The sequence below is a fragment of the Hyposmocoma kahamanoa genome, unplaced genomic scaffold (assembly GCF_003589595.1).
Source record: "Hyposmocoma kahamanoa isolate Upper Pololo Valley unplaced genomic scaffold, ASM358959v1 92, whole genome shotgun sequence".
Lineage (NCBI taxonomy): Eukaryota > Metazoa > Arthropoda > Insecta > Lepidoptera > Cosmopterigidae > Hyposmocoma > Hyposmocoma kahamanoa.
The window spans coordinates 407,871-419,571 of NW_020654748.1; the positions used below are offsets into that span (position 1 = coordinate 407,871).

At 35.5% G+C, this 11,701-nt stretch overlaps 1 protein-coding gene across 4 annotated transcripts in view; it reads left to right on the forward strand.

The window, feature by feature from the left end:
- The window catches only part of LOC113236492 (netrin receptor UNC5C-like), a 134,320-nt gene extending 122,921 nt beyond the window's left edge, over window positions 1–11,399 (forward strand). The window contains exons 9-13 of one of the 4 annotated variants that reach the window (XM_026472589.1): window positions 6,392–6,529; window positions 7,322–7,472; window positions 8,000–8,121; window positions 8,293–8,526; window positions 8,845–11,399. In XM_026472589.1, the coding sequence (XP_026328374.1) occupies window positions 6,392–6,529; window positions 7,322–7,472; window positions 8,000–8,121; window positions 8,293–8,526; window positions 8,845–10,025 (1,826 nt within the window). In that variant the 3' untranslated portion in view covers window positions 10,026–11,399. The remainder of the gene's footprint in view (window positions 1–6,391; window positions 6,530–7,321; window positions 7,473–7,999; window positions 8,122–8,292; window positions 8,527–8,844) is intronic. The other 3 variants (XM_026472590.1, XM_026472591.1, XM_026472592.1) reach the window with 3 other exon arrangements.
- Window positions 11,400–11,701: the final 302 nt, after the last annotated feature.

Below are 11,701 nucleotides of genomic sequence, written 5' to 3' on the forward strand. Positions count from 1 at the left end.
GCGTCTTATATTCAATAGGTATCGGAAAGACGCATCGTCGCGTAGAATAGGCTACTATAGAAGTTTATTTGCCAGAATAAGTACAGCGTATTCTATTAATTTCATTTTAATACAAATTAGTATTTATTATATATTTATTTATTTGTTTGTAAATGTTCTTTATTACTTTTAAAGCAATTATGTTAAAGCTGTTTAGTTCCTTGTAATTTAAAAGTAAGTCCTTGTAGAAATTTAATTCGATTTTTGATAATTTGTTGTGAATCTTTGTATACAAGTTGACGCTGTTATTTTAAAAAAATTATGACAAATTGTTGGTGTGGAAGATTCATAATTTTGGCTCCAAATCCAGAATAAATTGACTGCGTGTTTCAAAATACTAATGAAGAATGTTCTCTTATATACTGATATCTTTTGAAACTTTCAGCTGTTTCTAAAAGTTATGAGTTGCTCTTTAGTATAAAACCAAAGCTGACCGGCCATTAACGAAACGTAGATACGCGTTATCTTATGAACCTATGAACACAAAAAATATTGTATATTACACATTGACTTACAAATAAATGGACGACGGGTCTAATACAAAAACCACGAAAAAAATGTCCCAAATCAACCTATTTAAACGTAATAATATATAATGTAAAGGAATATGAAAAAGCTAAAACGTTGAATTTAAATTGTAATGTCATCGCAATACTGTTTAATTTTGCTTGCTTCGCTGTCAGTCGAACAAACGAAGATTAAAGCTTGAATGACGCTCTGTATACGATTTTAACGCCCTATAAGTTCGGACACTTTTTAGCGCGGACCGGACGTCCATATAATTATAAGTCAATGATATTATACATCCTATTAACTCCACTGAGACGCCTAAGATTGAAATATACTTCTCACATTTTATTACTGTACCGAAAGTACTATCGTTATTAATAGGAAATGAAACTATTTTTCCGGATTTAAATCGCGTATATTTGTTTTTTCAAACAAACCGACGTTTCGGGCCCTTTACAGGTCGAGGAAACGTCGGTTTGTTTGAAAAAACAAATATACGCGATTTATATCCGGAAAAATAGTTTCATTTTCTATGTGTAACAATCGCGAAAACCTAAGAACTCGATATATCGTTATTAAGTTTAATTTGTTCAAAACTACATCCATCATGGCAAACTTTAGTTTTACCAACACTTAATTACACTTGTAACTTTATTATTATGAAGCTTAATTGCTCTTGAGATGTTACGCGTTCATTTAACTACCTTATGATATAGTCAAAATCTTCATCATCATTCCTGAAAGTTTCCATGTTTATAAAGTTTGTTGTACTGTACATTTCGACCCTAAACTACTCGTACTTCTACAAGTTGCTATCTCTTAATTCCATTAAGTTTATTAAAATAATTGGGCCCGTCCTTATCTTACTAATTCAAGTGGAACCATAGAATGTGGACCATCAGTGAATTACCCACATGAAAGGCTGGAGGAACATTGGAGGGCCATTCATTCGCACGTCGGTGCTTCATTAGCCTAATTGCTGGGTACAAAGGGGGAAATGGCGAAATTTTATAGCGGCTTTTCATCTTTTGTTGTCTAAACATCCGTACCGTGTGAATCAACTTTTATTAAGTTAAATTAGTTTTATTAGGCACTGGTATTTTTGATATTATTTTCGATCTTTGGTTTCCGTGAAACACATTTGCATGACCTATAAACATACATACAACATTGGTATGACCTATAAAGGCCGAAGTAAGTTTTATTTGACCGAAACGCACTTCGGTCAAGTTAACTCACTCCTAACGCACTCCTTTTTGTCTCCATGATCGATAATGTTTATGCTTATTACTAAAGCATTCATTATCAATAGAAACTAATAATTTCCATATGATAGCCAAATCGTGGACTGCATTAAGAGAAAGCCTTGTCACATTATTTCGACTCAGACATAAACAAACAAATAAGCGAATCGATTTATATGCCAAGCAATCATTGCTGGAGGTGGGCCCAGCAAATGATTTGTTGTGATCTCGCCGAGAGAACGCAGCGGGCGACTGCAAACTGCATTCGCATATCCCTAAAGACTGCAACCAAAATTGTCCCTTCATGACGTGGTAGAGAAGGTGCATGTTAGGTGCAATATCCTGTCATGAGATTTCAATTCCGCGAGCCCCCTACCACGTTATGGGCATAGCGACAAGGGTTTATAAATTTCGATTGGATTTCCTATCTTCAATCTCGTTGCAACGGACATGAATATACGACTAAAACTCTGGCACTGACAAATGTTTACATCGACTACAAATTTCGACATTAATCCGAACGTTTAAACTGATATTAATATTCTAAATGTGGTTTCAGTTAACGGGTATGGCGATATAAATGAAGTAGCGGATGTTTTAATATGATTTATTGGAATCCAAACATCGTATGTATGGAGCTTAGAACTTGTTTATGTGGGAGATTTATTGATACGACGCAGTTTACTGCAGGATTGCGCCATTGCGCATAAAGCTGCGTACATTTTGTGACAAAAGGTGTCTCGAAATCTTGCTTCTTTTAACGATTGTAACATTATTTTCTTGAATGGAAATACAAACGAGGTAGGAAAATATCTCTTCAGTCCAAGAATTTATTTCCACACATTTGTCAAAAAATCATATAACAATTGTAACTACCTGTATCTATCTGTCCAAAACCAAATACCCTATAACCTTTGTTATTTAACATGGTAAGTATATTATTTTGTCTTTTATAAAATCAACTTAAGTAATTGTAAAATCAACATCCAATATAAATTCGTCTTATTGGCAATTTTCTATTACGTCGCTTTATTTACGGGCTCGACTCACAACGCCCCAGTTATAGGTCAAACGTGACATGTTTAACAATTAAGACCTCCTATCAGTACTGAATCTAAATTAGCTACAATTCTTGTCATATTTCCAGTAACAATTTTATTACTAACATCGATCTTCTAATTTATCGATATCTGGAATCGATTTTGAAATGCGTTTCGTGTTCTTGTTAGTGTCCAATAAATATTAAAGCAGTTATCGAAAAGCTCAAGTGCATAATTTGATTTTGTTTACAAGTTAATTTTGCGATTTTACAAGCGCATTCATGCTTTCACATATCGTAAATACTTTCGTGACGCAGCTGTTGGTGTTTATGATTTTGTAGTTTGACATTTTATACATCTTTATTTTCAATATACCTTCGCTTTTCTTTAAATAAGAGAAACATAGCATCTTACAGCATTTTGCTTACCATAACAATTCTATTTTTAGCGTTCAGAAATTCTCAACAAAAATGTTTTACTAACACGAGACTGTAGATACAATATCTAAACCTAGCGTTTCCAACAAAATTTATTTAAAAATATCGTCTGAAGATTGACAAATTTAAGTTAAAATTGTATATGTACAAAGTTGATATACGTATGTATGATAAAAAATCAGTAACTAAATTAGAAATGCCAGCACTAATCGAATGGAAAAATATTTCTTGATGGATTTTACCTGCACCTTGCCAGCAATTAAGCTGACAAAATTGTTAACCTTCCCAAGCAAAAACTTCAATTAAAACTTAATTACTGTATTCAATTAAGTACCAATCTATCCTTTTTGGGAACTCATTGTAGTGTTTTTATTTTGAAATTAAGTGCGAATTGAACCCTCGTTGTCAGGGCCAGGTGCAAACTGATGCTTATCAAAACCGACCCCATGTTCGCTATTCAGTTCCCCATTTGAATTTTTATTCAACCGGCGTTGAGTTTTATTCTCACTGTCAAGGTAAATAATACAAGAAATTTATACGTGTCTATATACGTTACTACAAAGTGTAAGCTATAACATCTTGTTTTTCTATCCACTGTTAATTTCTCCTGTAAACTATTTCTTCATTTTCACCACTTTCATATTCATCACGGACGAGCAAGTCGCGAACCTAGTAGTAAGCGTCACGAATGCCCATAAAAGTGGCAGTGCCACTCAGAGCTTTAATTAAATGATCTACTGTTAGTGGTTACTGCGCCTGTTACCCTGAAACAAAGTTAACAAATTCGATGTTCCTGCGGGTTCACCAACATCCTTTAAAACCAATACGTTCCGAGTCTCCCCGCAAGAAGTACCATTCCTTTCATGTACAGTTAGCGCAGCCTGGGCAACAATCGGCGATACCTTACGCGGATTGGCAAATCTTTACACTACGATAGCAAGCTTTATAGTGTATACCACTGATATCATAAGAAATAACTATGATGGCAGTACTTCTCTGCACGAACTCTTTAACAAACAGCTCTACTGCTAATTGACCAAAAAATTATACAGTGCCAATGAGCTGGTGTGAAACTAAACCTCGTGCTTTATGAATCAGAGAAATTATATTTCTATTAATCAGAATACATAAATATTTATTAGCTTTTATACTCAATCCATAGTACAGTTCGAAGCATTTTCTCTTATTTCGTATCATGCAATCTTCTCTATAAGAATGTTCAACTAAACCCAAAACTTACTAAACTGTAAGTGAATCACGCTTGAGGGTAGACGTTGTTTTTAATTACACGTGGAACGCGAACGGACGAGATGGTTATCGAGTTATCGAATACGAGTTAGCAGACGATGGCTTCATTGCGGCTTTCGATTTGACGATAGCGTATCACATGTGAGTTACTCAGGTTAGTTTGGAAAATCAATGTTTTATAAGAAATATAATCTGTGATTTTACTGCCATCTTGAAAATGTTATTTTACGATCACCGAATTGTTTGAGTTGTATTTTATTTCATACTTTCATGTCGTCGTGACTATATATTCATTTTAAGTAATTCGTCTTCGACTAAAGCATCAATCTTTCTTGTTACCGGAAGATGAAAAAAGGAGATAGAACGAAAATTCATGACAGAATTATTACAAAATGAACGACGTCATTTCGAACAGTACATTCAACCCACGTACTGACTTAAAAGCATTCATTCATCTCTACCACAACGTTGAAAACGGTGTCCTTAATTTGGGTCCTTTTCACGGCACCAAATTATACAAAAAATAATCGTTAAAACGCGCCTCTGGCCCAATCATAAAGTTGGAGACGCGATGACATAAATAATATCAAGGCATGGTGCCAGAAACTGGTACCCTGTTTCATTTCGTGTTATGACAAAAATATTAATGTTACTTAAAAACAAACACACAAACCGTTTCAGACTCTATTTTCAAAGCCTTAAAAGCCGTCGTATATATTATTAATGAGTAATTAAAGTTTGTGAAAGGATATTTTACATTTATAGCCAAAAACTCATAAAGCGTTGAGGGCTTATCACACACAGGTGTAGTTAATAATTTCATGGTTAATTTTATAGATTTTGGGGTTTTAAAATTTCATTATTTAGACATTCGGAATCATAATAAAATAGCAATCTTATATACACCATATTTTAAATAGATGATGTCTATTAAAACATAAAATTACACACATAAAGTTCCCTTCTTTTAATGGAAATGAAATAGTGTAAAAGAAGAAGTGAACACACAGTATGACCAATTTGAAATTCACCAATCACTTAAGGCAACCTGCACATTATATGTATGTACAACAAAAACTTTTCTCTCTCTCGAAGCTGCAATATTTTCTCACGTAATAAAAGTTTGCGGGACAGATACCAGACCTAAACTTACGTTGTAATTTATGCCTCTTTGTTTAAACGTGGGCAATACTTGTGAAGGATATTAAAATGTGGTTTATTGTACTTTAAAATCTGACACGCTTATGATGCCAATAATGTTATGTGTTTTCAAATAATCTATTCATTTCAGCTTCAACGCTTTGAAGTCTACTTTATTAAGCTGTTAAATGTATCCATTCAGTTAGAACTCGGTCTTTTATAGAATTTATTGACGTGTCATGTCTTTTCAAGTAACTTTGCGATATACTTTAATGTTTCCTCACGCGTTTCCATTGATCTGTCCTTTCCTAGAAATTCTTACTGGAATATGAAAGCTATTAATGTTTTTATTGCTCTGCTAACAATTGTCAGTTTCAGTATGGCCGTTAATATCTTTAACTATTATTTAGTTATTACCTTTTGGCAATTAAAATTCAATGGATTTATTTAAACTAATGATTTATTTGAGTAAATACTGTTTAAACTGTATTAGGAAATTTAAACAGCCTTTCCTAATACAGTTTCAATAGTATTTACTTAACTCACTATTATAATATATAAATATAAATAGGTATCTATTTCTCATTATTACTTGAGTGTATGTTTCTATTGACTAAAATTGTTCGATTATTATAACATAACGTACTGTCTATAGACATGTTCTGGATTAAGACTTACTTTAGGTAGCTTGTCTTCATGTGTATAACTAATAATCCGTCGTTTTCTTTCCTAGTGGCAACCCATAGCGACGTCCCTCTTTATATCGGCATCGCCGTAGCCGTTGTGGTCTTCTTAGCCGGCGCTGTTGTCGTCTATAAACTGCTGCAGAGGAAGACTAGGGATCATTCACTTTATACTATGACTAGGACTGGTAAGTGTCTGAGTTTATTCTTTTCCTTGTGCTTATTTAGAATATCATCGAAATCATTATGATTTCGATTTCAATTTCGGTTGAAGATGAACAGAAGGCGAAGTATTCCTGAAATTAGACGTCTCTCAAGCCCAGTTCAAGAAAACTCATGTTTTCGTTTTTTTAGTTCAGTTGGTTATCAAGAAAGGTACGATTCTTGTTCATTCACTAGGTGATTCAAAGAAAAACTGACAATAGCATCCAATTTGTTCTTCAGTTTGTACAGAGCGTGTTATTGATAACATTGCACAAAAAAAAACACTAACAGAAACCTAAGACCTCGATACTAACAGGATTGTTTTCTTATCAACACGCTTCAAAATTGTATTGACGGCTTATAACGTAGACCTCACTGGTGATATAATACGATCGGGGTTCGAAAAACGGGTCACGACCTACGACCTCCGAGTCTAAAAGGGGAAGCCCTTTTCGTCGTTTGTCCTATCTGATATGAGAAAATGATGTCATGTTTTTTATACATGTTTCTACACACACACTCCTACAGCAGCTATAAGATGCAACTTTGATAAAATGTGTTTCGTTACGTTCTACCACATTATCAATAAACTATAAATATAATTGGACCTAAGCTTTTCCTCTGTATAACACCACATTGAAATAAATTCCTACCAGTCTTGGTAGCACGATTTAGAATAGGACAGATTTATAAATCGTACTATATTTTTATTTTTCAAGGATAAGTTAATAAAGTGAGATTTTCAGAAAATAAAAGCAAAATAATTTTTCTCCAAGCAGACTTCCAACCTGAGATGTATCCGACTGTGGAGAAGCAATCATTATCACTAGCTCCTGACCTAATGCAGCATAGACCTCCGAGATATGAACAACCTCAACCTGATACGAGAGCGGAACATCATTATGACGTGCCACATTTGACCAATAGGTTTGTTTCAATCAAGAGTAAATAAGTATACCCTTAACCATAAAGAAACCAGGTGCAAATTATTATTAGTAATAGGGACAGACACTATAATTCCAATATCAAACAACAACGTTGTTAGTAGATGTTTTATATTGTCATTGCGTCCAAGTTTAAAAACCTTTTTTTAACATTCATATATTCCTATGAATTGCCAGAACTTCCGAACAAAACTAGACAAGCACTAACTTTTCACAATACCCTTTAGAAATTCGTGAATATTTTCTAAAGAACTTTTTCTGCATTTTTAACTTTAATGTGAGTTCCACTAACACTGTTTTAAAGTTAACCCAGTTTCAAGAACTTGCAAGAACTTTAAGTCTAGCGTGGCAAGATTCTCTAAAAGCTTGTTTAAATTTTAAGCTTCTTGAAAAAATATTTGAATTTCGCGTAAAATGTTCCATAGGAGAAGATTTCTTATTCCAGTCACATTTATTCTCCGTAGCCAAAGTGCATTATAGAAAAACCTAATTTATACATTATTGTTCTAGCTATGCATCACCAGTTGATCATCAGATCACTCCATGTGCATCTAGTAAAGGTCAAAGCGATGACTACGACAGCAAGCCTTATAGCGAATCTGAACATTCTGTTTCCAGTTGCTTTACCAGTTGTAAGTTATTAATTTGGGATTTTCTAAGGACGTTTTGTTTTAGTCTTTATTACTTTTAAATATTGTTACAATGCCCTTTCCAGTTTTATGAATTACATTTATCGATAATAATTTCTCTACTTAATCAAATATGACCAATTTCATTTGTACTAACAATAGCTGTCGTTTCAGCGGGATCGATGTATGACGCAGCAAATGAATCAGTCACGTTACAATTGGCTGAATTAGTATCAAACTCGCCAACTTCACAATCGCTTTCTGTATCAAGCGCTGGTGCAAGACTGGCATTGCCGGCTGCAGGAGTAGCCTTGAATGTACCAGAGACAGCCCTTTGTAGGGGCCGAAGGGAACAAATCTACGTCGCCGTCGTTAGAGACGACAGATATCGACCCAGACTCGGCAAAGGTGAGTTTTCAAGTGAATTTTATTGCCCGTAAAAATCTGCAGTGGCTAAAGATAAACTATAAATTCAAAAGAGACAAGATGAATTTATAAATAATAAAACAACCAATCTATGCGTATAAATACAAAAGCAATAAAAATAAATTGTTTCGCAATTTTTCAACGCTAATATATTTGCTCTATAATTACGCTATCAAATCAGAGGACCGTGATTACGATGAGAAAAAGAACATGCCGTGTGCCGCAAGCGAGGCGAGTCTAATAACACACAACACGTTTTGTACCGTAAAATATTTTATTAAGAATAATTTTTGCCCCCAGGTATCACGCAACTGAGCCCAGTAGTTAAATGCGGACCACCTCGTCTACAGCTAAACAAGTCTGTTATACTCCAAATACCACACTGTGCCAGTCTTAAACACGGCTTTTGGAATCTGTCCCTTTATGCCATAGATCACAACAACACGAAACCAGACAATAACCAGCCTCAGTGGAAGAAAGTTGTCAGCCTCGGACAAGAAACTATTAACACTCCCGTATTCACCCAACTCGACAATGACAAAATATTCCTAGTAACAGATATGCTATCTACGTTTGTGCTAGTTGGGGAAAGTTTCAATGGGAAAGCCGTCAAGGCTCTTCAACTTGCTGTTTACGCTCCCGCAATGCCGAACGAGAACTTGTCTGAATATAGTATAAGGCTTTATGTATTCGAGGATACTCCGTGCGCTCCGTATTATTGTCAAGAACAGGAAAAGAAACTTGGCGGTGTGTTACTAGACCGAACCAAGACTTTGCTTTTCCAAGACGGAGGCTCGAATCTCTGCTTGAATCTTGAGCACGTGAGTCCCGGGTGGAAAGCCAAACCCGGAATAGGTTATCAAGAGATACCGTTTAATCATGTGTGGAGCTCAAATTACAACGCTTTGCACTGCAGTTTTGTATTGGAACGGACTCATGACTGCGATAACATTGATTTTACAATTTCCGCCTGTCAAAGAACCAACCCGTCGTACAAGCAGACATTCCGAATATCTCTCGAGGACGTGCGAAGTCGATCGCCACGCGGTCGTTCACCGCGGGCAGAGTCCCAGCGCAGTTTCAACATTACTGAAAATATTTTGGAGGCTCGAATGTGTAGGAGCGAAGATGGTAGCGACGGGAGCGCTAAGAGAAACATAACTGTGAGCGAAGCGGGAGTCAACGAGTGCGCCGGCGAAGGGCCATTTAAACTGAGTGCTAGGGTGAAGCGACAGCTGTGCAGCATATTAGACCCGCCGAATGCTCGGGGAAACGACTGGCGCGCGCTCGCGTCTAGGTTGGGAGTGGATCGGTACACCACGTGGTTCGCCACAAAGAGCTCGCCCACTGAGGCTATATTAGAATTATGGGAGTGTAGGGAGCGCGGGGCGGGCGCCACCGCAGCCCTGGCCGCCGCATTACGCCAGATGGATCGCCACGATGCCGCTGATCTACTTCAAGGGCGGCCTTCTTGGTTATGAATTCCTAAGCATTCGTATCTCGACTTCAACTAAAGTCGAGACGTATGGACTTGTGACTACTGTTCGTGAGTTTTATACAGAATTTAGACTCGATTCTTAAGGCTATACGTGGACGTTCGTTGGTGAACTAATCAGTAGTTTAAATGTTATATTAGATAAAGTATAGTTTCGTTGGCCGACGGCCTGAGTTTGTAAAATCGTTCTAGTATATTTTGTATAGATTATCTATGCTGTAGATAAGCAGTGGAGGAGATAAATTATATTAATAGTAGCAATAATAGTGCCTACAATGTCTTTTAAAGAAGCACTGCCAACACGAAGTAGGTGGTCACAGTTGGTTATTTGTTAATTTTTATAGGTGTTTGAGTGTTCATTGTATCGGAAATTTATCGCCTAAGTTTTACGTTTAGTTGCCTTATTAGTTGGGAATGCTTTGTTTAGACGAACTATGTGCCAAATCTCGGATGCCACAGTACTGTTTTTGGCGATAGTTTTAAAAAATACGCATATATTCCGAGCTTAAAACTAGACTATATGTACAGCCAGCGTCATAAGTCACTGAGCAGCTAGACTTTTTCATATAACAATCCGCACTCGGGCATGAGCATGCCTTTCCAAATTTTTTTTTTACGAAAAGAACCAAAGCTTTAATTGTTCAGCGATTTCTGATATAACCTTTGTTTATTACAAAGGAAAGACTTAAGCTTATTGCATTTAATGTCGACTATGTTAAGGTCGGCTTCAGACGCTCGCCACGTTGCTGAATTTTCATAAACACATTTCTCTAAATAACTAAGCGAGATGTTGATAGCAAACGTCAATACTGGCTAACAGGGGCAACGGATATATATATAAATAAGGTAAACCGATTCGCTTTAGTTGGATTTTTGATTAGGAACTTCCCCGTACTGTCCCAGTTAAAAAAACACTTTACATCAAACCCTTATTTTTTAAATTACTTAGGTACTAATCAGGTAGGTATTCGCTATACGCGGAAATGAAACTATTTTCCTTACCGAAATCGAGTATATTTGTTTTTTGTTCTCTTTCTTTACAGATCCCATGGTCACGATGGGGTGACCATGGGATCTGTGAATAATTTCATTCCCAATTAACATCTAAAATTTTTCAAAAAGATGTAATTTATCATTTTTCTATTTGACAACACTATTTTTATTATTACTGTAAAGACCACCGTGTCTGTTGCCTCCACGTGGCTACAAGTCCTTGTATCACAGTAGTGAAAACGTCATGATATTTAATAAAAATAAATAATTTTTTTTTAATTAAAAATATATAAAATTTAGTTTCCGAGGAAATAATATTATTGTTTCATCGGAACTAAATTACTAAATGTCAGTTAATTGCCTATAATTAAAAATCCGTGTATTAAGTTGGAGAACCAATTTTTTAAAGCAAGATTCGTTTTATATGTACCCTTTGCCACTGCTAGACATACCATTCAGGGTCTTTTCAATATTTCCCGACCCAATTTTCCTTAGATAGCATTTGTATACAATAGTGTACATAATATTATGTTACAGTATGTAAATACTTGTATTGCAACAACACGATAGCGAAATAATTATTATTTTGTAAATGGCACGTAACGCCCTAGTAGACTATATATTTTTGTTAACGTGATGACTATTAAAATAAAAAGATCTGTGATACTT